We start from the raw sequence: 27,859 nt of genomic DNA, 5'->3' as shown, positions 1-27,859 counted from the left end.
CTATCCTTATCATTTGGCTTAAATTGTTGCAGTAAAGAGATTTGTTAAAAGAATCAGCAGTAAAGAATCCCTGGGTGAGTTATAACTTTTCTCTTTTATACACGGAATTAAGGCGGAAGGAAATCGAAATAGCTTATCTTTGTTTTTATTGCAAAAAGCTGGCCTGGAATTGAGAATTATAAAGATACAAACGGATGAGAGATATCTAATCTGAGGAGAAAAAATTTGATTTATATGAACTTTTGAGTATTATATGTCTGGGACTATTTTTTCTGGTCTACTTCATTTTGACAAATCTGCTTGTTCTTTATGCCACTAACTATTTGGAAGCTGTGAACTAAATTTGTTTTGCATTCTTGGACACGTAAGAGATAAGGCAGTTTGTGCTGTCTACATTATGATGTCATCAGGTTTGGAATATTAACTTCTTTGTTGCTGGAAAAAGAAATACATTGCTCTTTGCTTGGGAATAGTGCTATATTGGAAATTGAAGGGTTTTTTTTTTCTTGGTTTTAAAAATGACAATTAAGAAAGTGGCTGAGACCCTGGAAGTAAATATGTTTCAGAAAATAATGGATGAGATTGAGATAACGAAACAAGAACTTAGACATGGCAAACAAGAGTTGAAAATTGAATTTGGCAAAATGAAGCAGGAGCTGAAAGAAATAGGGGATTTTATTAGAGAGGAGGTTGATGAGATCAGAGATATAACTAGACAAGCAATAGAAAAAGAAAGAAAAATTAAAGGGAAGATGCAAGTCCTGGAGATTGGAACAGATATATCAAATGTGGAACTGGAAAAAGATTTGGAGTTTATGGACCTTAGAGATAAAGATTACTGTTTGGAATTCAGCGTTGTCCCTGAAGAAATTGATGAAGATATCAGAGATAAAGCTATCAATGTTTCGAAAAAATTTCTGGACTGGAATGATGTGATGGAGCTTGAAATGGAGAAAATTTATAGAATTAATTACAGATATGTGACAATGGAAAAACTCTCAAGAGATGTGCTAGTGCATTTCGTAAAAAAGAGGAACAGAGATATGACTTTGCAACAACATTTCAGTAACACATTCAGAATTGATGGCAAGGAAATATTTGTGAGGAAGGAAATTCCCATCAGACTCTTATTATATGACTATGACTATGACAGCAAGATTATTATGGATGCAAGGATGGAAGATGGAAGATGGAATTAACACTGATAATGGAAGAATGGCTATTGAAATTACTGGACCTAGCAGACTTGATGAGATGGATTAATCGACATGTTTATTTGGAGAAAAATCGATGGATATATTTCTCAAGGACTGGAAACCTCTCTTTGACTTTTTGTGGAAAGAATAAAGTGATGTTAATGAGATTTGATGATTAATTAAGATAACTACTGGAGGAAAGTCATTTTGTAATATATTAAGAGACAGGTTTGTTATATATTATAGACCTATAACTGATCTGCGACAAATCGGAAGTCAACATTTTATTTTATTGTATTAGTTATTAATTTGTTTTTGTTTTGTTTTGTTTTGTTTTTTGAAACTTTGAATAAAAAATTAATGAGAAAAAAAGAAAAAGAAAACAAGGATATAAATCTAGCTGTTTTAATCAAAACATCATAACTAAATTAAATGGTCATGATTCTGAAGTATTTTTCACTCTTTACTATGATGCCATACAGCCTGATTCCACAGTAGCCCTCCCCACCTTGAAATGTCAAAATCCTCTCCCTAATTTCAGTTCCTGGGGAGAATACTGTCTCCCACATAAGCTTCCACAATCTGCTACTTAAAGAGAGACTGGTGAAGCCGCAGTGCTAAAACTCTTACCTGATTTTTAGTTGGTCTGATATCAAACTCCGTTGAAATCCAGTTGCTTTGTGCATCATTCAGACACAGAAGGGTCATTTGTTCAATTACCCGTGGGAGAAATCTGCACTTTGCCCTATGAGGGAAAATGTTATAGATGGTGCTGAAGAAAATACTCAATAGAGCAACAAGAGAGAAGATGAATAATTGAAGATACTGGGGTCTATTTAACCATGCCATCGGGGAAGAAATACAAAATGAAGCTTAGTTAAGTCCCTAGTGTATTGCTTCTGAGTTGCTTGATACTAAGAAGACATTATTTATTGCCTCTTGAATGACTAGGTGCTTTAAAAAATGAAAACTGCTTTTGAATTTGGCTTAATTATTACAGATGTCCACTTGTCATGTAACAATTTCCAGGGGGCTAGCCATTTTAGTCTTCTGCCTCAAACTAACAGTTTCTTGTGGCACCGTAAGGACTAGAGTCCACTTCATCAGTTGCATCAAATGTAATCCTCATAAACATGGATATCAGGAGGGGTGGGGTGATGTAGACCTTGGAGTTAAATGGCAATGGAATGCAAAACATACAGCCTGCAATAAGCACAGACTGTTCACATCAGTAATAGGTTATAACACAATCACCTTAGCAATTCTGAGTACATATCATCTGTTGTGGGGCAGGAAACCATTTGTGTCTATTCAAATGCAAATGAACACAACTGAACTTCTTGATAAATTGCAATCCAGTAGTTCTGTGCTGGGACCTCCCTTCAAAGGGAAGCCGTTTCTCATTAAAGCCTAACAGATGTTAGTTTACTCAGTACTGCTAAGGTGATTGTGTTATCACCTACTACTGTGGTGCTTATTTTGCATATATTCAAGTTTTAATTGAATTTTTGCAGACTATATCTTGTGCATTTCATTGTCCTTTAACTGAAAGTTCTATATCTCCTCTCCCTCCCCTTTATATCAAGGTGTATGAAGATTACACTTCATGCATTTGATGAAGTGGCCTCCAGTCTGTGAAAGATTATGCCAAATCCGTTAGTCTTTCAGATGCTGCATGACTGCATGATCTCGCAACGTAAATTAAAAGCCATCAGGAACAAAATTAAAGCTAAAATCTTTGGCATAACCTAGCAAAAAGGAAGCACTTCCATTCTTTTGGAGAGAATTAATTATATGCTTTTCTCTGTGTCTTAAAAATGAAAATGGACTGCCTTCAAGTTGATCCCGACTTATGGCGACCCTGTGAATAGGGTTTTCATGGTAAGCAGTATTCAGAGGAGGTTTACCATTGCCTCCCTCTGAGGCTAGTCCTCCCCAGCTGGCTAGGGCCTGCTCAGCTTGCCACAGCTGCACAAGCCAGCCCCTTCCTTGTCCGCAACTGCCAGCTAGGGGGCAACTGGGCTCCTTGGGACTATGCAGCTTGCCCACGGCTGCACAGGTGGCAGGGAACATAACCCCTGAGCCACTCACTGTGGGGGTGATCTTTAGCTGGCCCTTTATACCCAGGAGTCACGAGTGGGAATTTGAACTCACAGACTCTGGACTCCCAGCCATGCTCTCCTCCCCATTGTATTGTACCAGCCACCTCTCTCTGTGTCTTAGACAAATATTGTTCAAATCAGGCCATACAAGATGATGAAACTGTAAAGATTGTGAAATTATAAAGAATGAAGGCAGCCTCTTGTGCAGTGCTTCTGTTTAGCAATCTGTATATAAAATCCATAAAGAAATATCAAATATTTTGTGGGTTGTTTTATGTACCTAGTATCTCCAGTTGTGGCAGAATAATTAAGGATGCAATATGAGCATCTGAGCATATGGCGAGTGGTGGCAATACCTGCCATCTCCAAAGACGGAGAATTACATTTTTGTAGGTGTTCTTCTTACTTTGCTTCTTTCCTGTGTTACTACTGTTTCCACAGAGAATCTAACCTATAAAATTATTTTTCTCTCATTATTCATTGTAGAAATCTGTGTCAAATTTATTTTTATTAATTTCAAAACCTTTTTATTGGTCAATGACATATGATAGTGAAGACAGCCTTTTGTGCTTCAAACTGGAGGTTATGTTCTGTTTCCATTTTGGGTGCATTAATAGTTGAGGGGGAGGGCAGCTTTGATAATTTGCATGCTTTTTGAGTTTAATGGGATTTACTCCTGTACAATCATTCCTAGGATAGGTGACCAGAGGGAGGGGCAGGGAGGGGGGAGGAAAGGGAAGGGGAAGAGAAGAGGAGGAAGGGTAGAGATAGGGAAGGAGGGAGAGGGGGAGGGGAGGAGATTGGGTAGGCAGGCACTGGGCAGAAGGAAAACCCTTTTGCTTTCCAAAAGGAAAACATTGTGAACAGTGTCGTTGTTTTTCAGGGTTTCCCCCAATGTTTTATTCTACAGCAGGCGCATGTAGTCTCCCACTCAAATTTAAACCAAAGCTTTCCCTGGACATATCCATACCAGACCTGTATTCCACTTTAGACAGGCATGTCTTCCCCCAAAGAATCCTGGGAAGTGTAGTTTGTGAAGGGTGCTGAGTGTGCTAGGAGAGTCCCTATTCCCTTCACAATCCCCAGAAGAGGGGCTGACTCTTAAACCACTCTGGCCAGTGAAGCTCTGTCAGGGGAATAGGAGTCTCCTATCAACTCTCAGCACTCTTCACAAACTACACTTCCCAGGATTCTTTGGGGGAAGCCATGACTGTCTAAAGTGAAATAAATGTCTGGCCTGGCTGTGGCTATCTTATTAGCCAAGCCAAACAGTGGTGATTCTGGCTTTTAGAACTCTGATAGTTGCTTCTTGCTGAGCATGCCCGATGCTATAATAGACTTCAATGTTAAATTTCTTCAATTAATTAAAAATCAGCCATGCATTTTTTTAACTTTTAAACTGCAGAAGATGAAAGAGTATGGGGCAAGGACAGTAATAGGATTACAGGTACTCTATGGACATGGCTGATTTTTAATTAATTTCAACAAATTATGAGACTATTGACAGAAAAAAGTCCAACAAGGGACTGGATTTTTTTTCTCTTGTTTTATACTTTGAACTCTCGGTTCTCTCTGAGTGTTTTGTATATCACCATGAAAATGTTGTTAAGCAAGCGTTTCTGAGTTCAGGATTATAAATTTTGCAAGGTTTTGTTTTGAAATGAACTTATGGGAAGCATCAGAATGGCTTGGGGGTATTTTCAGTTTAACATTGCGGAAGGCAAAAAATCCATGTGAAAAATCCATGCTTTATAAACTGGGAGTAAATCCCACTGAACACAATATTTATTTATTTATTATTTATTTATCACATTTGTATACCGCCCCATAGCCGAAGCTGTCTGGGCAGTTTACAACAATTAAAAACATTAAAAATATACTTTACTTCTCAGTAGACTATAAGATTGTTGTTAGGCTGCAATTCTATGCACACTTGATTAAATCCCACCAAATACAACAGGGCTTACTTTTGGGTAAACATGTATAGGATTGTGTTCTTCACAATTTCTCAAGAACAGGGGAAGTATTAGAAGACTGGAGATGGGCAAAAGTCCTAATTTTCAGATTCATTGTTTAATCTGGCTTTGATACCAGCTATATGCTAGAACAAATTATGAAGCAGTCAGTCTGTAATAATCTTTATAACAATTAGTAGAAGCTGTCCTGGATTGTCATAAATCTTGCCAGACTAATTTTATATAAATATATCCCAGGTTAATGAATTGTGGGAATATTGTCAGTGTAATTTATCTTGATTTCAGCAAACAATTTGACAGAGTCCACACAATATGTTGGTTAGAAATTGGTTAAATGCAGACTAGAAGATAAAATCGTCAGATGGATTCACACAGCTGGTTGAAAACTTCTCAAAAAGTGCTCATCAACAGTTCCTCATCAAACTGGAAGGGGGGGTTCACGTGAGGTGCTGTAGGGTTCTGTCCTGGGCCCAGTTCCCTTCAACATGTTTACCAATGACTTAAATGAAGGAAGAGGGAATTCTTACCAGATTTGCAGGTGACACAAAACTGGAAGGGACGGCTAAAACCTCAGAAGACAGGAATGATATTCACAATGACCTTGATAGAATGGGAAACTGGACTGAAAGTAACAACATGAAATTCAAATACAAAATTCTGTAGAGGTGGGGTGGTGGAGGGGGAGATGCCCAGAGATTCCTGGCTTGCCACTTGTATGTGTGAATAGAATCTTAGGACTCCAGTTGATCACAAGCTGAACATAAGTCAGCAAGTGTGGTGTGGCTGCAAAAAAGAGTAATGCCAGTTTAGGCTGCATTAACAGAACCATAGTTTACAAGTCATGTAATAGTTCCACTTTATTCCCTGTTTGTCAGATCCTGTGGAGTGCCGTGCCTACTGCTGCACGCAGCACTTAAGAAAGTTGTAGACAAATTGGAATAGGTTCAGAGGAGGACAAAGAAAATGATAAGGGGTTTGGAAAATAAGTCCTATGAAGAGTGGTTAAAGGAACTGGGTATATTTAGCTTGAAGAAAAGACTGAGATTTGTGTCAAGATAGCTCTCTTCTGGTATCTGAAGGGCTGCTGCATAGAAGAGAGCAAAGATGTGTTCCCTGCTGCTCCGGAGGGCAAAAGTAGATCTAGTGGGCTTAATGAGAGGATAGGAGTAGCTTCTTAATGTTAAGAGTGGTTGGGCTCGGGGCTCTCCTTTGCTGGAGGTCTTCAAGCAGAGGCTGGAGAGCTACCTGCTGGGGATGCTCTAACTCTCAATTTCTTGCATCAAGCAGGGAGTTTGCCCAGATTGCCTACAAGACCACCTCCAACTCTTAATCTGTGACTGTTGGATATTATATACTCCATTTATTGTGCAGTGGACAGGGTAAATGGTAGGGGTTAAATGTGGGAAATTTTTATTGAAATCTCCATTCAGCCATGAAACTCTTTGGCTAAATTGATGTCTCTTGGCCATATCTATTTCACAGGATTGGTGAAAGGATAAATAAACTGAAAAACACTTAGGGCCCTTCCTTTTTATTGTGCATTCATGATGATTTGTGTCATGATGGTTTTGGGATGAATATACCCAGTTCTATACTCCGAAGAAACAAATCACCAGAAACAGATGGCATAGAAATAGAGTTGCTACAAGCTACTGCGTCTGAATCTGTCTAAATTTTGACAAAAATTTGTCAACAAATATGGAAAACTAAACAATGGCCCACAGACTGGAAGCGGTCCATATACATCCCAATTCCAAAGAAAGGGGATCCCAGGGAATGCAGTAATTATCGAACTATTGCCTTAATATCCCATGCAAGTAAAGTAATGCTCAAGATTCTACAACAAAGGCTCTTACCATATATGGAGGGAGAAATGCCAGACGTCCAAGCTGGATTTAGAAAGGGAAGAGGCACCAGAGATCATATTGCAAACATACGTTGGATAATGGAATGGACCAAGGACTTTCAGAAGAAAATCACCCTGTGCTTTATAGATTACAGCAAAGCCTTGATTGTGTAGATCATGAAAAACTATGGAATGCTTTAAAAGGAATGGGGGTGCCACAGCATCTCATTGTCCTTATGCGCAACCTATACTCTGGACAAGAGCCTACTGTAAGGACGGAATATGGAGAAACTGATTGGTTCCCCATCAAAAAGTGTGTGAGACGGGTGTATTTTATCACCCTATTTGTTAAATCTATATGCAGAACATATCATACAGAAAGTGGGATTGGACCAAGATGAAGGAGGTGTGAAAATTGGAGGGAGAACTATCAGTAATTTAAGATATGCAGACGATACCATACTACTAGCAGAATCCAGTAATGATTTAAAACGAATGATGATGAAAGTTAAAGAGGAAAGCACAAAAGCAGGACTATAGCTGAATGTCAAGAAGACTAAAGTAATGACCACAGAAGATTTATGTAACTTTAAAGTTGACAAGGAGGACATTGAACTTGTCAAGGATTATAAATACCTTGGCACAGTCACTAACCAAAATGGAGACAATAGTCAAGAAATCAGAAGAAGGCTAGGACTGGGGAGGGCCACCATGAGAGAACTAGAAAAAGTCCTCAAATGTAAAGATGTATCACTGAACACTAAAGTCAGGATCATTCAGACCATGGTATTCCCGATCTCTATGTATGGATGTGAAAGTTGGACAGTGAAAAAAGTGGATAAGAGGAAAAAACTCATTTGAAATGTGGTGTTGGAGGAGAGCTTTGCGCATACCATGGACTGCAAAAAAGACAAATAATTGGGTGTTAGAACAAATTAAACCAGAACTATCACTAGAAGCTAAAATGATGAAACTGAGGTTATCATACTTTGGACACATAATGAGAAGCCATGATTCACTAGAAAAGACAATAATGCTTGGAAAAACAGAAAGGAGTAGAAAAAGAGGAAGGCCAAACAAGAGATGGATTGATTCCATCAAGGAAGCCACAGACCTGAACTTACAAAATCTGAAAAGGGTGGTTCATGACAGATGCTATTGGAGGTTGCCGATTCATAGGGTTTCCATAAGTCGTAATCGACTTGAAGGCACATAACAACAACAATACCCTGTTCTACTTTCAATACTGTTTGTGCCTGCAAAAGTTTCCGGGCAGGCATACAGCTTTGTTTCCAATTATGTGCATGTACTGTAGCTTCCTGCTGAAATCCCATAACTTTTCATACTACAAATATTCAGTGGGAGGTTGCTTCTCAATCATATCTAAGTAAATAAAGTGTTGCACTCCACAAAACAGTAAACCATTTCTTAACCATCCAAGCCAGAACTTGTGACTGTAGTGTGACACATTTGTTTTCTCACAGCTAGATGCCTATTATAACACATTTTTATTGCAGTAGGAGGAACATCTGCTGTTTTGATGACAGCATATTTGATCAAAATGTAGGGCTAGGAACATGGCTCCAGAATTCAGAAGTACATGCTAGCGTTGCTCCCTAAACTTTAGCTTCAGACTTTGCACCTGTCAGAACAGGACAACCTGTGCCTTTCAAGGGCTGTGACTTTTTCCATGTGTCAAATTTCCAGATATACCTTTCAGGTTGTTTTCTGACTATGTAAGTAAATTTACCTTTTAAATATTTTTATTTATTTATTTTTTTAAAAAGCAACTCACATAATTCGGATCAGAAGCTTTTTTCCCCCAGAAGAGTCACTGAGAAGGGAAGGGTTAAATGTGGTGGATCAGGCTCCACTGCCATCTCCCGAAGTAGATTGTCAGCAAGTCCTGTTGCTGCAGCCACTGATCCTTCTTCACATTTCTGTAGTATGGCAACAAAATGGTTCAATTGGTTCTCATTGGAGGGCTTCCTGATCCCTATTTGATTCCATATAGTTGAGGTTCAAATTTTTGTTGGTGAATTTAAGGGAGAAAAGGCTGGACTGTTAGACATATGTTAAAAAAAAGATTTACACAGTGTCCCCATGAGTTTCACCAATGTTTGCCAGAATATTGTACTTAGCAGTGTAGCTGAATGACTGGCATCTTGAGCTCCACCGCCAGAGAGCATAAGACTGGGAACTTGAGTCCTTTGTTCTTTGAACAGCAGACCCACAGGCTAATCACAAATTGTTTTCAAAGCTCCCTTAATTTTAAAAGCAGTTTGCCATGCATATTCTGGGGGTGGGGAGGACACACTGTTCTAGAAAATGTCTGAAACCCACTTGGGCTCATGGAACTGGCTGTACAGTTGATTGAATACTGGTCACTGACTGTATTGGTCTATATTAATACAACTACAGGACTTTATTTTCTGTTTTCATGACAGGTCATAGATTAAGAACATAGGACACTGCCTTATACTAAGTCAGACCATTAGTCCATCTAGCTCAGTATTGTCCACACTGACTGGCAGCGGCTGTCCAGGATTTCAGACAGGGCTGTCTGGCAGCCCTACTTGGAGATTCTGGATATTGAACCTGGGACCTTCTGCCTGCAAAGCAGATGCTCTACTGCTGAGCTATGGCACTTCAGTTAGTAGTCTTCATTCAGTAGTCTTCATGTGAGCCTCATTTCCTGATTTCTCTTAACTACATAAAGTAAAACGCCTTTTGAGAGTTAAATTTGCACTACTTGAACAATTATGACCTTTTCAAAGTCATAATACAATACAAGAATCAGCATTGTTTCCACTGTTTTACTCTGAAATAGCTAACTCAGTGCCTCTTGCCAGTGTGATGCATTATTGGTGCTTTGTTTCTTATCTTTAAGACAATTGCCTATCCACTGTATTGCATTACTACCTTGGCAATATATCTCCAAAATCTTAATGAGGTTTTGGTGCCTTACTGTATTCAATTCATTCAAATACTGCTAAACCATGTAGTCCCATTTTATAAGCTTCATGTGCTGTGCTAACAAGAATAGAGAACAAGAGATACAAATTGAGTTGGACCAATTTATGATTAGTTGACCTAGGCTGGCCATTGTGTTCTACTCTGAGATTACTCTGACCTTTAAAGCAGTTTTATCTGAGGTGAACTCAGTTTTACAAAAAGTAAAGGTAGTCATGTTGGCATATAGGAAAAATTCCGTAACCCTATTAGGACAATACCAGGCTTTTTTTTTAGAGAACTCAAAAGTGGAGAATAGTAGAGAATTCAAAAGCTTGCACACTGTTTTGTGATATTTTGAGTGGCCTAAAGATATTTCCAATATATGGCTGTTCAGTTTTATGTGTGTGAAATTGTTCTTCTTCTTTCACTTGGGCTAGGACTTCCCAAAATAAGTCATGCCCACACCCCAAATACATAAAACAAGCTAGAGACTCACAATCTTAAATTCTAATTTTCCCCAGAGCATAGCACACTTTTTAATTTTCTGCAGGGCTAGCCCTAAGTTCAAAGTATTCAATTGCTGGCCAAGTTGTTTTGGATGCCTCTCCCTGAGAGTAAAAGTGTAATGCTGATAAATAAATACGTTACAAAATACCAGTTTGCTGCATTTTGATGCCCCAAGTCAGCTGCCTAATATGGCCATCTCAGTCTGCCTAATAGTAGGATGCACCAGTAAACAGATACACAAGTATTTTATGTTTCCACAAACAAATGTAAAGGGGCATGCATACAGGGGAGAAGTAGAAACGAAAAATTCAAATATACAGCTTGTTCATCTCTCTTGAGTTTTTCCTTGATATTACAGCCAAAGTACTTGCTAGCCAAATTCTGTCGTCCAATGAACTTGCACAACCTCCTTGAATTTAATGCAAGTACAAGGGAGAACAGGATTTTGGTTTTTTACTTTAAGCAGGTGTAACGTTCACCATTGTGCTGCATGTCTTGCTGAAGCAGATTCATGAATCAGACCTACTAATAAACATATTGACATAGGTGTCTTTCTTCATGTGTTCAAATTATACCCTTTTCTTGTTCTGGATAGAGGATCTTTCTTTTTAATACTGCTTTGAAAATAGCAATTCTTTCTTTTTACTCTTTCCTAAATTTCTATTTGATGTTGCATTATTCGACTTGTAACACAATCTACCTGTACCTAAGATTAATTGTTGTAGATTAAAAGGGGAAAATGGCATGTGAGTGCTTGGGTTTCAGTAGAAGTGAGACTAGTTACAATAATGGCAAGAATAACAAAATTATTTCAGTGACTACTTTTGATTTAGATAAATTCAGTGTAGAGGATGAATTCATGTTTTCTTTTTTGTTTTGATCTAGCCAGGTGTGTTCTGTGACCTTCCCCACCTTCTAATTTAAGATTCTTCCCTTATCCCTTTCCAGTGTTGGAAGCATGTATGGATGGGAAATCCCTCTTGCTGCTTTTTGCAGCCAACAGGGAAAAATTGTGAGCATGTGCGTTTTGCTATCTTCAGATGGCATCTGGTCCTCATTGGGATTTAATTTTGCTGTTCACCTTTTTAAAATGTTTCTAGCTCTGTCTCAGTGCTGAGGAATGAATTTTCATACTTTTATTTATTTATTTATTTATTTGTTAAATTTTTATACCGCCCCACTAGCATAGCTGTCTGGGCGGTGTACAACAAAGAAATACAAATATATACAATAAAATCCCATAATAAAATACAACAACAATATAAGAGAGTAAGAAAACTAAAAACAGTTACAGCACATGTTAAAACTAGATTAAGTTAGATTAAAATGCCTTGGAAAAGAGGAAGGTTTTGACTTGGCGCCGAAAAGATAGTAACGTCGGCGCCAAGCGCACCTCATCGGGAAGACTGTTCCACAGATAAATTAATATGTAGATAAGCAGTTATAATTTCTACCCCCCTCAAGGTGGCAACCATAGGCTGGTTGTGATACAATGAGGGAAAGTATATAGAAGAAAAATTATTGGCTGAAGATATAAGACTCAATAATTTCGGTAGGCATTGTTAATCCTACTTGACATCACTTAATCTGAAAAAAAAGTTTAATTTCAGGTACAGAGATATGCAGCTTAATAAGAAACAAATCTTCTGTATTTCAAACCATTATTGCTTTTAAATCACAATAACTTGTTATTTATTTATTTATTATTTGATTTATATCCCACCTTTTCTCCCAGCAGGAGCCCAGGGCAGCAAACAAAAGCACTAAAAACACTTTAACCATCATAAAAACAGACTTTAAAATACATTAAAACAAAACATCTTGAAAAACATTTTTTAAAAAAGCTTTCAAGACTTTTTAAAAAAAGCTTTCAAGACTTTTTTTTAAAAAAGGTTAAAAACATTGGGTTTTTTTGTGTCAATAGTTCCATTTTAATGCAAAACATGCATGCACCACTGTATTTAAATTTGGACAAATTATCATTAGAAAACCATCCTAACTTGCAGAAAAAAGTAGTATTGCTTAAGTCCCATTGAAATAATTAGGTCCAAGTTAGTTAGACTAACTGAAGTCCCATTGATTTCATTGTAACTTAAATATTACTGTCTCTGGATTAGGGCAGGTATGTTTAGCAGGTACTGTAACTGAGTTACAAAGGGCCTATGCAAGTCCCCTGGAGTGAAATTCAATGTGGTGCAACTGGGACTGTAAATATCCCCACGTGCAACCAGAAGAGTTTTCCACTCATGCTCAGGAGATGAATCCTGGCTTGTATATAATTGGGCTTGCATTTAGGCTTTTTTCATAGTCATAAGCCTTTTGGATTACATTCAGACACTTGATATATGGGGCAATTTAAACCTGCTGATGTACAACCAGTAAATGCTGTGGCTTACTTGTTTGGCTATCTATATCTATTAGAAATTGCAGCTATGCATTCTTCTTGTTTCTAATGACTATTTAATCAAAGCAATAATTCATTGTGGAATTTTGTCCTTTTATGGCATTGTCTTGTCTTTAAGATGGACATGAAATTTTAAGTTGCTATTATGGAAATGTTTTATCTTTTAGAGTTCTTTAGTTTTGGCTCTCCAAAAATTTCCTCAGCATGTTATGCATCTCCACAGTTCTTAAGTTGAAGATTTTCATACTACATATACTGGTTGAATTTCAAATGGCATTGAAAAAAATAGACCTTGCATGGAATTATATAGAACACATTTTCCTATACTGCTTGGAATAAAGTGCATAAAGTTGTAAGTGCATAAATGTGTGACAGGTGAAATATTCACTGCCTGACTAAGGCTGCAATCCAATACACACTTAACTGGGAGTAAGTCCCATTGAACCCAGTGGAGCTTATTTCTGAGTAGAAATGTATTGGATTGTAGCCTAAAGGGCATTAATCATGTTGCAATGGCCTATGAGGCAATCACTGGTGTTTTTAATGTGTTTACTGCATTTATCAGGTGATAATTATAGCTACTGCTTGCTTTAGTGAACTGTGACAAATGATTACCAGTTTGAATTCTTTCTTCTTCGGTTAAACTGTGTAAAATGATGATATGGATCCAGGTTCATTCCACTCAGGCTTTTAGCTCTTACACTTTTTTAATTGCTCACAGTTAGAGATTACTAGTAAAGGAGCTATGCTAATGTTGATAGCACAAGGAACTTTAAGAGTGATTAATATCAGTAACTTTTAATATTACAAGTTTTTTAAAAAAAATCAGTTGGGAAACCTTGCTAACTTTGGTCCTGATTTTTAAAAAGTTAGCTGCACATATGTCACATTTGAGTAAATGTTAAGTGTGACTGACTTTCTCTAGATCAGGGGAAGCCAACGTGGTGCCCTCCAGATTCTCTTGGACTATGACTTCCATCATTCCTGACTGTGGTGGCTGTGGCCAATGGGAGTTGTAGTCCAACAACAGATGGAGGGGGCCATGTTGGCTATCCATGCTCTAGATTGTAGCCTTTGTATATAATCCACTTTTTTTGTTCCTTGGACATATTATTGGGATTGGTAATCACTAGATATACAAATATATTTTACGAGAAGCACTTTTTGGTAGATTACTTGTGACTGAGGCAAAGAGCTAGCCAGCCCTAAAAGTAGACTCAAGAAGCATTTGGGTTGTATAGTATCTGTTGATTCGGTCTTTGAAATGGGAGCTGTGCCGATATATATTAATGCCACTTGCAGCCATATATCCATCACTTGTGGTTAAGAGTATATAGTTCTTTTGAGAAAGGATTTCTCTTGATTTATAATTTACTTGTTTCAAAATGTATATCTCACTTCTAAACTTCTTTTTTAATTCAACATGGTATACAACAAAAACAATAAAAAATCTTACCAAAATAAAATGCAAGGACAGATAGAGGTCAAATCAAAACAAGACAAAATAAATAAATAAAAATACCGTACAAACAGGAAATACAGCAGCAGATAAAACAGTCTATTCTCTATTTTATCAACAGATATAATCAGAATACCTATTCATTAAAAGCTCAGGCAAATAAAAAAGGTCCTAACCACACTTAAAACTTGACAACTAAGGTGACTATTCCATAAGCAGGGCTCTGCTCCACAGTTGCCACCCACTTTACCCTTGAAGACAGCTGCACCTGGAAAAGGCCCTCTGAGAAAAATCATAATGCTCAATCAAGTTTGTATGGGAGTCTTTACTGGTACTTTACACCTATTAAACTGGAGCGAACATGGGACTTTGTCTATGGAGTGTTGGTGGGGAAGCCATCCTGGGCTCCTGTTACCACATGTCGTGGTTATGTGTGGTTGTGTCAGCATTCTGGACACAGATCTATCAGTCTTTCCCAGGATATGATGAAACTGACCCATATGAATTTGATATTTTTTCATTTTGCTGCTGCAAAACTGGAAATAGCCCATTATTGGAGATATAGTCCTTCCCACGGGTACCATACTGCCAGTGAAGGCCTTCATTGGCACCACCAGAAAGGGCCCCCAGCTCTGAACTTTCATTTTAAGATACAAATGTAAGTCTATAGCCCTCCTAGAAAGAAAGTTATGAAGCAAGATGTGCAGGTAGCCTTCTAAGTGCCTTCTGTTAAATGAGCCAGCCTGGCTGCTCCCATTTGTCAGTGTTTTTAGCCAATGAACTAAGTCAGAACTGATTGATAAGTGAGTTGTTTGGACACCAGGCAATATGAATCCCTGGAGTCCTAAAAGAGCTGCTATTCTCCCCTTACCTTTACCTCCTTCTGTCTTATTTTGTAGTAGTCCTTGGAATCTCTGTAGTTTGCCCTTCCTTTTTACCTAGAAATCAGGATTCATTTTTCCTGTGGTGGGTTTGTCCGAGATCAGGTATTCCCTAGAAGTTATTTTCTGAAAATACTACTACACAATAAGTGTGGGTGGATGTTAAAGAAGCACCAATGACTGTTCTGTCACTAATTTTGTTATACCATGTCCTCCTGGCAGCCATTTTGTAACTGGTGCCATCAGCACTCTCTCAAAATTAAAAATGTGCCCCCTGGTCCCTACAGGTTGGTGACCCCTGATCTAGAGGGATGGTGAAGAAAGATGTGGCAATTAGGATTGCTGGAGAAACTGTCACAGCAAAACAGGCTATGGAGGGGGGTGACAAAATCTGATAAACTTGCTGAAACCTGGTGAGCCCTTATTGTGTTTGCTAACAAGCAAGGTTACACGAGGCCACCAAAATCTCACCTTCATTTCTGAGTGGTTCACTTTGTTTACACTAAATGGGATTAGTGTCATTGCCTTTGTCATTACATGGTGATGTTGATACTGGATCCTGTTGTCCACTCTATGGGTTCTGATACTGATGGGTGACTGTACTCAGCCACAGGGTTTGTATTGTGTTAATGTTTATTAATGTTCAAAACTTAATTAAAATTATCTTTTAATTTGGGAGTAGGTGGTCCTTCAGATATTCAAGTCCCAAGCTGTAAAAAGACTGCAAAGGTTATCAAATCAGTTCTTTGAATTTTCCCCAGAAACAAATAAGAAACCGGTGGACCTTTCTTGTAACACCCCCCACTTTTTTTGGTTCCTTGTGGCTAGTACCAACCAGGCACTCCTTTTGTACCAACGGAAGTTCTTCACACTTCAAAAAGCATTGAAGTGGTCTAATTTTGAAGAGTATCTTGACCAGTACAGGAGCAAATCTCTTTCAGCTCTGTGGTTCTGTATTTTACTGCATTAATAGCACCTCCCTTTGGTTTTTCTTAATGGGGAAGTGTGTGTGTGTGCATACCACACACACATACACACACAGTGGAGGGAAGAGAATACCATTGTCTGGTGCTATTTCCTGCCATAGATGTTATCTGGATGCTTGTGCATGGCTCTCTTTTAACAGACACATTCACACAGCTTTATGAGAACTAATCCATTCTGTACTCTTCCCCAGGTCACAGAACAGAGAACCTGCAGACTGCTGATATTTTGTGAGGGAGTCTCTGAGTAGGAGTCTTATTTCAATGTGGCACAGCCCAATCATGTGGCTTTAATTTACATGAAGGGGCTACCCTGTCATGCCGAGGAAGAGACAATGTCTCCCAGTGTACAGTGTGACTAGCAAAAGCTTCAATTAACCTGCCAGCAAATTGCCTGAAAATGGATCATACACAATTATTTCTGCACCATTACTATTGTCTCCCCATGACTCACTTGGCTGTATATAGCAGCTTTTCTCTGGGGGATTCTTTTATTCCTACCAAGAGGAATTTGAGAGCAAATATATTACATGTCAGATTTTTCTATCATATTTGCAGTGTTAGACTTTCTTTAGCAATGGATGAAAATGCAGCATGGCTTAAAATATCAAATAAAATACATTTACTGTTATCTCTGTTGCTATTGCGAAAAGTCATGTTTGAAAAGCAAAGCTGATCTTTACCACTTTGTTATGCACCTCACACACATCTATATCCTGCCCACCACAGCTTGCCTGTTTTCAGGGATGGGTTTTTTTTAGATGTTCTGTCATAATTCTGTGCAATGTTGAATACAGTCACTTCAAAGGAATGCTGTTTATTAGATTATGTACTCTTGCAAAATATTAATGTTGGCTCGGAACAGTATTTTCTCATTATCCCCAGGAGTTTCTCTTTTTAGGTCCTAGGGATCCTGAGAACTGCATGTTCGTATTTTCTTCCTTTTTCTCTTCCTGCCTTTATTGTGGCTGCAGTGCTGTCTTCTTAGGGAGGGTGGTACTGTTTTTACAGAAATTTGCCCTGATTTCCTTCAAATGTGACTATTTTAGTTTATTCATCAGTTTATCTGTCATCTGTGTGGGGCGGGGGGTGTCCAGCAGCAGTATGTTATTGTTTAAGGCTTTGCTTAGTTACTCAACTTTTATTAACCAGCATGCTAGATGTATGGTGGGGCATAGAAATATGTTGCTACTTTTGAATGGCAGGGAGGCATTTCATTTATAATTATTGTTTGTTTGTTTCAGGTTTTGGGCTTTGAAATAGATACTGTGAACTCTGTTCAGTTTTCAAATCATACAGGTAAGTATACCTTCATTCTCTTGAGATACTCTTGGTTTAGATAAAAGGTGACTAATGGAAGGATGTAAAAAGTGGAGGCCCGCAAGGAATCAGTATTGAAACCTGTGGTTTTTACCTTGTTCATAAATGATCTAGAATTTGGGGTGAGCAGTGAGCTAGCCAAGTTTGCTGATGATACCAAATTGTCCAAGGTAGTTGAAACAAAAAGGGATTGGAAAGAGCTTCAAAAGGATCCCTGCAACCTGAGTGAACAAGCAGTAAAATGGCAAATGCAATTCAGTGTAGGTGACTGTAAAGTGATGTACATTGGGGCAATTTTTTTTCATAATTTCAAATATACACTCATGGAGTCTGAACTAGCAGTGACTGACCACTGACCAGGAATAAGATCATGCATTCCTGGACATTACTCCTTTAACAGAAACTTTCCTACCAGAGGTAGGAATAACATGGAAAGAATAGGGATAGGTTCCGACACCCGCTGACGGGCTTTCAAGGGTGCCTACCCAGCACCCACCCCTCCCCTCCCCCTCCTCTGAATTGTTGTGGATCCTTCCCTCCCCAGCCCTGGGAGAAAGCAAGATATCTCTTTAATGCAAAGCAAACACACAGGCTTGCCAGTTTTACCCTAGCAAAACAAAAGCACAGGCTTAAAAGTTTATCCATAGCAAAGCAGACACATGCTTGTCAGTTTTACCTTAAAGCAAAGGCAACAGCTTGACAGTTTATCCATAGCAAAGCTAGTCAGTTTCACCTTTTAAAAAGCCTTTGTTAAAAGGAGCTTTGTACCCTGAGGATTTGTTAACTGAGGTATTACCGTATTTGTATTTCTTTTGCAACATAAATTAAAAAGAACAGAAAAGATTTTTTTGCAGCCTTACTTTGACCATAAATTAAATTAATTCTGCTGTGACTTGTCACACCCAGCTTTGCCAATTTTGCCTCTCTGACCTGGTTTTGGACCTTGTCATCTCATACAACTCCTGCTGCAAGGAGCTGGTCTTGCACAGATTATGATGACGACGACAATGATTTAAATTTATCTCCTCCCGTTCCATCCAGAAGGAGCCCAGGGCAGCAAACAAAAACTCTAAAAACATCTTTAAAACATCTTAAAAACAAAACATCTTTAAAAATAAATGTTTAAAACATCTTTAAAAAACCCCAATTCCAACACAGATGCAGACTGGGATAAGGCTTGTTGAAAGATAAAGGAATTCAATAGGCACTGAAAAGACAACAGAGACAGTGACTGTCTAATATTTAAGGGGAGTGAGTTCCAAAGAGTAGGTGCCACTACACTGAAGGTCCATTTTCTATGTTGTGCGGAACAGACCTCCTGATGAGATGGTATACGCAGGAGGATCTCACCTGCAGAACAGGTGATTGACTGGGTATATAAGGGGTGACAATCTTTCAGGTATCCTGGCCCAAGCTGTATAGGGCTTTATAGACCAAAACCAGCACCTTGAACCTAGCCCAGCAGCTAATGAGCAGCCAGTGCAATTCTTTGAGCAATGGAGGCAACATGTTGGTGATATCCTGCCCCAGTAAGCAGCTGCACTGCTGCATTTTGCACCAGCTGCAGTTTCCTGACCAACCCTAAGGGCAGCCCAACATAAAGGGCATTACAGTAATCCAATCTGGATGTTACCAGTGCATGGACAACAGTGGTCAGGCCATCCTGAAACTCTCTCAGGTCTTGCCAGCCAAAGCTGGTGAAAGGCACTCCTAGCCACTGAGATCACCTGGGCCTCTAGCGACAAAGATGAATCCAGGAGTACCCCAGATTCAAACTTGCTCTTTCAGAGGGAGTACGACCCCATCCAAAATAGGCAATTGACCAGTTGTCCAAACTCGGGAACCACCTACCTACAGTGCCTCCATTTTGCTAGGACTCCTAGTCAGTTTACTGGCCCTCATCCAGCTCACCACTGATTCCAGGCACCAGTCCAGGATTTGCACAGCCTCTCCTGATTCAGATGTTACCAAGAAATAGAGCTGGGTATCATCAGTGTACTGCTGATGCCTCACCCCAAATCTCCTAATGATCACTCCCAATAGCTTCATATCAATGTTAAATAGCATTGGGGACCCGATAGTATCCTGTGGCACCCCACAGCACAACTGCCAGGGGGCCAAAAGACAATCACCCAATGCTATTCTCTGAAACTGACCCTGGAGATAGGATCAGAACCATTGTAAAACAGTGCCCCCGATACCCATCTCACCAGGTTGGCTCAGGATTCCATGGTCAGTAGTATCAAAAGCTGCTGAGAGATCAAGTAAGAATAACATGGTTGCACTCCCCTTGCCCTTCTCCCAATAAAGAGGGCGACCAAGGCCAATTCAGTCCCATAACCAGGCTTGTATCCAGATTGAAATGGGTCAAAATAATCTGTTTCATCCACTTGCAACTGCTGTGCCACAACCCTCTCAATCACCTTCCCTAAAAAAGGAGATATTTGTAACCGGGCAGTACTTGTCGCAAACCAATGGGACCAGGATCGGTTTTTTTGGGAGCGGTTGGATCACCATCTCTTTCAGAGCTAGGATATGGAATAGGACAAACATAGATTTAGTTCGTTAAAGATAGCTTTGATTTGAACTGAGTTTTTATATGACATATCAAGATAGCAACAGTGAAGTGCTCAAAAATATAAAAAATTAGGGACTTTGCCCTTGCACACTTTGTGCACTAACCCCACCACCTAACCCCAGGAACGGGAATTCCAGGCACCCACCACACCAAACTGCCCAGTGGCTCCAGATATTGCTGCATGGCCACCACTGCCTCATTCTCCTCATGCCAGCCCCTCCCCCAAGTCGCCAATACACCTACCCCCACCTTCTCCCACAGAAGAGAAGGGAAGCACAGGCAGGGGTCAGAGGCAAGCCACTCAGGAAGGACAGGCGGCCCAGGCAGCAACTGTCCTGCTCTCCTATCGCTTCCATCCTCGTTGACCTCCATTGGTAAGGTAGAGGGTGGTGGCGGTAGCAGGGGCAAAGCAGGACACTTGCTGAGGGACTGCCCCAGCCTATTGCTCCATGGCTTGCCCAGGCCGCTGCCTGCCACTGCCTACTCACTCACTCTCCCGCTGTCTGGCCACTTGCTCGGTCTCCCACTCACTGCCTGGTCTCATCTCCCTTTTTTAGCATGCTGTTAATTTTTATGCTTTGTTGTGTTGTCCAATTTTCCTTTTGTCTCAGTCCCTTCTTGGTATACTAAATTCTTGCACAGTTTTGTAAACAGTGGATGGTGCAATCCTATGGCTCTTCCCCCCCCCCCATTCAAGAAAGCTTTCCTGGTTGTCTGAGGTGTAGGAAAAGATGGAGCCCCGTTAGAGCAATCTCACAGCTCTTTCCTTCCCTCCCTTCTCCCCCCCCCCCCCGATATCAAGAAAGCTTTCTTGGTTGACTGGGGCTTGGAAAGGAAGAAGCAATCAGATTGCTCTATTCAGTGTTTGCAGGCACTTGCTTTGCTCCTGTTGTGTCCAGAGGCCTGGGGCTCTTAGAAATAAGAACCTGGATTAAGGCTATAGGTTCAATGAAGAGATTTATTCCAGATTACTTTCACAGTTACATACAGACTGGTGTTCTGTAAATCCTGGGATGGACCAGCCTATGCCTAGCCCAAAACATTCTGAAATCCTGGTCTGGATCAAGAGATGGATTGTCATAGATAGCCCCACCCCAGGAAGAGGCTTGCATGGTTTTTCGGGAGGGGGGGTTCTACTCACTATATTATGTGTTTGTGCTCGCAGGTGCATCAAAGAAAGATAGATTTTTGCTGAGAGATTTATCCCTTGGCTCTGTGTGTGGGAGTGGGGATGCATGTATGTATATATGTGTGGTCTGAGAGGAAGGAATGTGTGGACTATGTTTGTTGGGGGGGGAGGGATGTATATTTGGTCTGTGAGGGAGGGAGAAATGTATGGTGTGTGTGTGTGTGTGTGTGTGTGTGTGTGAGAGAGAGAGAGAGAGAGAGAGAGAGAGGATGCATGTGTATCTGTGGTCTGTATGGTAAGTACTTCTGTATGTGCGAAAGAGTGGAGCAGCCACCTTGTGTGTTTTCAATGGAACTGGGGAATACTCTGTTGGAATGTATGAGGTTCAACTCCAACTTGGTGGATTGAGGCTGCATGGGGTTAAAACGGGTAGCTAGGGAGGTCCTTTGATCCTTGCTGTCTCTCCCCTTCCTGCTAGACTGATATGCAAAGGATGTTGATCCCAGTTCCTTCCCGCCTTCCCAGTTTCTTCTTTTCTCTCGAGAGGGGAGCAGACATCTTTCCTTTGTCACTCTCTCTCATCCAGCATGAGGGCTGCACTGGGACCAGTGCAGGCTGCTCCAACATAGCTAGTTAGCTAGATATAGAACTCTTTCCTATCAAGCATGTATTTCCAGAATAAACTAGTTCTTTCTTATTTTAAAGCTTAAAGTCTCTGTCTGTCTAATCTGCAGGGAAGGTAGAATCTTAGCAAAGATTCAAACACACACACATAAGCCCGCTCAAAACTCTCAGCTCTGCTACGCAACTCAATAGAATTCCGACATACTCTTTGATGCTTAGACAATGACATCATCATTGCGTGTGGAGAAAAATCAATAGTGTGTTCTCCATCATCACAACAGGCAGCACATAACTGACTTCCCACAAGAAACATGAAATTGTCAGGAGGGAGAGGAAAAGCAGCAATGAAATACTCTTTTTAACTTTGTGTTAAGCCATGCCTCCCCATGGCAGCCATTTTGTGCTGCCACCCAAGGCACTTTTATCAAGATATGAATACTGGCACCTCATTTTTTTTTTTTAAAGAAAGCATTGTATATATTAATCACAACTTGCACCCCTTCCAAGGAGCTTGTGGCAACAGGTATGGCGGTATCCCATTTTATCCCCACAATAAAGTGCTATAAAGTGACTTGCCCAAGGCCACCCAGTGGCAAACTGACACAGTCACCCGTCACTGTAAGCTTCTATCTACATGTAGACTTCACAGTTCCTCCAAATAAATTGGTTTGTTCAAACTGGCTGCTTTCCTGATATTGTCAAAAGAAAGGAGAGTTTGGGGCTGGGCTGGGAGGAACACACATTAAAATGTCTTTTGACAGATCCTTATTTTTTGAGTTGTCCTGTTCTTTACCTTGATGACAAGGAAGACTTAATATATTTGTGATGCTAAAGCTCCCTTTAATCCCCCTAATATACAGGCAGCATTTTAAGCTGGAGTCCCCAGGGAGCTCCGTTGGCTAAGTTGCCTGGTAAGGAGTATTTACTGTATGATTAGAGTGAGTGACTCACCTCCAAACGACATTGTGCTTCACGCACGAATAAAAGGAGCTTGTCACACAACCTACGTAGATGCTCTTTTTTAAAAAAAAAAAAAGGAAAGGGAGAAACAGTTTCAATTTGTCACGCTGTCTTTGAATGTGTATGAATATAAATGTTGGGGGAGAGGAGGGGGGGAATAGAGCCTTCTGGCCTACTCTGAACAGTCTGGCAGGTTTGTTATTAACATGCATTTAATGGACATTTGGTCTATTTGCTTCTTATACTGGAAAGTAGGATGCAATGCAAGTGTGTGTTTTAAAGCAAGATACATTGTTTAATTTCACATTGGAGATTCGGTTGGACTGGGATCCAAAGAGGCACTTGAATTTCTCTCTATTGAATTTTATTACTTTTGATTGTCTGATGCTGATGGCTTAAGCAGATGCTTTTAGCCAAATATTTCCCACAGAGGCATGTTTTTGAATTAGGAGTAACTCCACAGGATGTGATGCCAACATAGACATCTTCCTCTGTTCTGTCCCGCAACGTCTCTCCTGTGCATCTGCCTCCTGCTTTTTTCATTTGTCATTTGTGTCCCGTCTCATAACCCCCAAAGAAACTCTTCAGGACATCTCCCCTATGCCCATATATCCATATATTTTTGTACCCAGGGCTGGACAGTATTTGAACATTCATGTATTTGAAATTTGTACAACTTAAATTGTTTTTCGTATCTCAAACATACAGAGAAAATGAATTGGTATTTTGAATTGGAATTATGCCACACACACATACATCTGCTGTTTCATTAGCCTGTTTCATTAGCCTGAAAATAACATGAGTAAAAGTTTTGTTTACAAATGTGCCCCTGTATAAAACAGTCGGTGACACTATATACAGGGGCGTCACTACTGGGGTGCGGAGGGTGCAGCCCGCACCCAGGTGTCGCCATGAGGGGGGTGACACCCAGAGCTGCCCCGCCCCACGCCATTGCCCGGCAAGGCTGCTCCAACTCCTCCTCGGAGGCGGGCGGGCGGGCAAGACCGGGAGCAGCGTCGGCGGGGTGAGGGAGGTGCACCGGCATTCCCAGGCCTTCTCCGGCTGGGTGCCCCTCCGGCGCGTGCCCTCCCAGGGGCATGGACGGGGTGGCTGGCCTTGAGTGTGTGCGCATGCGCGCAAGCCCAGCCACCTCGTCCATGCCCCTGGGAGGGCGCGCACCGGAGGTCCGCACCCCCGCTAGTGACGCCGCTGACTATATCCATCCTGTAAGAGCCTTGAAAATCTTTTTATACAGTATGGTTGAAATCATAGTTGGATGGGTCCCACGTTCCCATTAACAGACAGGTCAATCTCTGTAGTAAAAAGTTATTAACATGGATCCCAGGTTGTCATTCCAACAAACATGAGTAGTCTGTAGTATGCTGGTACTCCTTTTAGGAAGAAGGACAGGATATAAATCTAACAAATAAATAGTACCAGTTACTTAATATTGAAGAAAGCAGTGTACGAAAGATTCTGATAGACATATTTGCATAATGCAGAATAGGCCCCATCCCATCCTGTTCTTCTAATAGGTGGCTGAGCGTCAATAGGATTTGATAAAAAATGGGACCATTGAAATACAAGAAGGAGGTATCTATAGACATGGGGGGCTTTTGAGATTTGCAGGAGTATAAAAAAATGAAAAACAAAACTAAGGGCTAGTGAATTAGACCATCAAGTTTCTAGCTCTTTATGTTCTTCCGTGTTTTAGGAACATGCTTTAGGTAAAATCCTTTAGGAATAGAAAATTTGCCAAGGGGCATTCTGTTGCTACTGCTGAATATGTTGTCAAATAAAGGTTTAAATAAGAGATTACATCCCATATAATTAAAGAACATTAATGTGATTTCAGTTTTAAAATGCTAAGAAAATGTGAGAAAATGGCATGAGAGAGAAGGTTTTTTTCTAACTTTGAATCTGGTAGATTCTATCTACAGTTACTGCTAACTGTCTCAAATCACAGATATTCTTGGATTTGATGAACTAGGGTTGCTTAGCCTGTGCATTTAGCTATCTGGGCTCAGCAATTCTCCCTGTGCTTGCTGCTTAACTCCACATATACACACAGTTGGTCACGGCATATACTGCCATGTGCATTTTGAATATATATATATGTATGTACGTATGGTGGTCCACACCAGGCATCAAGAAAATTGTAGAGAGAATTAAAGGCATGTGCAAAGCTGTCCTCATTGTCTGGTATTACAGAACTAGTTCTGACTTGAACAAGGCTGCTAATAAAGCAAAACTGTGGTGATCTAACCACAGTGAATAAGGAAAATGTAAGATGCAAAGATTAAAATTCTCTTTGAGGAATAAGCCAAAATCTGAACCTTTGGTTCCAAGGATAAAGGGTTAGAGTGCTGACCCATTTACTGCTTGCTCAGTACCTCCTGCTATTCACAATGGGATACTGTGTCCTTGAATGCTCTTTGGTTATTTTCCCCCTCTGTGATTATTCTGAAGTGTTCTTGGCACTGCTTCTGTGCATCTTTGAACTTTTGCACCATCAGATGCCAAAATGCAAATACTTTTATAGCATAGGGTCAGAGAAAGTTGGTGGGTGAACTGTCTAACCAGACGATAAATTTCATGCCCCAGATGTTTTGAGGAACACTCTTTTGTTCTTGTGCTTGTTGTGGAATGTATTTGGTTTTCTTCTGATTCTACATTTGGAAAACCCCAGTTGCTGTCACAAAATAATGGCAGGACTATTCATGTTGATTTATTTCCTCTGGATACTGCATTTCTTGGGCCAGGAAGTACTAGATTAATCTTGCTTTAGTGCTCTCACTCATTTGCTTACAAAACTAGCCATATCCAACAATTTCAGTTCTAATGAGATTAACAAGATGGTGGTGTGGATACAATCATTCCCTCTGTTTCCAGTGTTCAGATTGTGAGTGCTTTATATATTAATTATTTATTCCAAGTGTGAGGAACCTTTAGCCCTCCAGATGTTGCTGAACTGCACCTCCCATCAGCCTTGGCAAGCTTGGCCAATGGCGATGGGAGTTTATTTATTTATTACATTTATGTACTGCCCCATAGCCGAAGCTCTCTGGGTGGTTTACAGCAATTAAAAACAATAAAAACAAATATACAAATTTTAAAGCACAAAAAACAATTTAAAAACACAATTTAAATTTTTTAAAAAACAATTTAAAACAGATGCTAAAATGCCTGGGAGAAGAGGAAAGTCTTGACCTGGCACCAAGAAGATAACAGTGTTGGCGCCAGGCGCACCTTGTCAAATACATCATTCCATAATTTGGGGGCCACCACTGAGAAGGCCTTCTCCCTTGTTGCCAGACTCCCAGCTTCCCTCGAGGTAGGCACCCGGAGGAGGGCCTTAGATGTTGAGTGTAGTGTACGGGTGGGTTCATGTCGGGAGAGGCGGTCCATCAGGTATTGTGGTCCTAAGCCATGTAAAGCTTTATAGGTTAAAACCAGCACATTGAATTGACCTCGGAAACATACAGGCAGCCAATGCAAGCGGGCCAGAATTGGTTTTATATGTTCAAACCGTCTGGTCCCTGTTACCAATCTGGTCTCTGCATTTTGCACAAGCTGCAGCTTCCGAACCATCTTCAAAGGCAGCACCACATAGAGTGCATTGCAGTAATCTAAGTTGGAGGTTACCAGAGCATGGACAACTGAAGCCAGGTTATCCCTGTCCAGATAGGTACGTAGTTGGGCCACCAACCAAAGTTGGTAGAAGGCACTCCGTGCCACTGAGGCTACCTGAGTCTCAAGAGAGTGTTCTAGGACAACCCTCAAGCTACAAACCTGCTCCTTCAGAGGGAGTGTAACCCCATCCAGGACAGGTTGGACATCCACCATCTGGTCAGACGAACCACCCACTAGCAGCATCTCAGTCTTGTCTGGATTGAGCCTCAGTTTATTAGCCCTCATCCAGTCCATTGTTGCAGCCAGACACTGGTTCAGCACATTGACATCCTCACCTGAAGAAGATGAAAAGGAGAAATAGAGCTGCGTGTCATCAGCATACCGATGGCAACACACTCCAAAGCTCCAGATGACTGCACCCAACGGTTTCATGTAGATGTTGAACAGCATGGGGGAGAGAACTGACCCCTGCAGAACCCCATACTGAAGAGTCCAGGGTGCCGAGCAATACTCCCTAAGCACCACCTTCTGGAGCCGACCTGCCAAGTAGGAGCGGAACCAGTGCCATGCAGTACCTCCCACTCCCAACTCAGCCAGTCATCCCAGAAGGATATCATGGTCAATGTATCGAAAGCAGCTGAGAGATCAAGGAGAATCAACAGAATCACACTCCCCCTTGTCTCTCTCCCGACAGAGGTCATCATACAGGGTGACCAAGGCTGTTTCCGTGCCAAAACCAGGCCTGAAACCTGACTGAAATGGATCCAGATAATTGGTCTCATCTAAGAGTGTCTGGAGCTGGCCTTCCACCACTCATTAAAGGACCTTGCCCAGGAATGGAACATTTGCCACCGGCCTATAATTATTAAGATTTGTAGTTGAGCAACGTTTGGAGGGCCAAAAATTCCCCGTACCTGGTTTAGTCCACTTTTAAACTGTCCTTCATCATTAAGATCCCAGGTTACAATAAATGTAATTTTAAAAAATCAATATAAAACCATAATACAAACCAAATGTTAATTTAAAATAAAAAATAAACCAATCATCAGTCAGCAGTGGACAGCATAAATATAGCTGACTTTAAACAGTTTCCCCCAAAGGTCTCGATGATAAAAATGTGCTTTTAGATGACGAACCTGTGGGCCAAATATGATCTGTGGCCTGATTCTATGCAGATCGCAAAGGTCTTGCAGCCTGCTGTAAGCTCTCCAGGTGGACAGTGGACAGGGCCCAATAGTGTGGGCACCAACAAAAAAGTGAAGGAAGCACCATGAGCAACAAGATACTGTGACAGCTGCTGCCACCA

The 27,859-nt window shown here is 40.6% G+C and overlaps 1 protein-coding gene across 3 annotated transcripts in view; it reads left to right on the top strand.

Moving 5' to 3' along the window:
- Positions 1–27,859, top strand: part of PDXK (pyridoxal kinase) — an 82,017-nt gene that overhangs the window by 16,289 nt on the left and 37,869 nt on the right. For all 3 annotated transcript variants that reach the window (XM_061627533.1, XM_061627532.1, XM_061627531.1), the window contains exon 2: positions 17,554–17,608. In XM_061627533.1, the coding sequence (XP_061483517.1) occupies positions 17,554–17,608 (55 nt within the window). The remainder of the gene's footprint in view (positions 1–17,553; positions 17,609–27,859) is intronic.

Source organism: Rhineura floridana, chromosome 5 (assembly GCF_030035675.1).
Source record: "Rhineura floridana isolate rRhiFlo1 chromosome 5, rRhiFlo1.hap2, whole genome shotgun sequence".
Classification (NCBI taxonomy): domain Eukaryota; kingdom Metazoa; phylum Chordata; class Lepidosauria; order Squamata; family Rhineuridae; genus Rhineura; species Rhineura floridana.
This window is presented reverse-complemented; position numbering and strand designations above follow the sequence as displayed.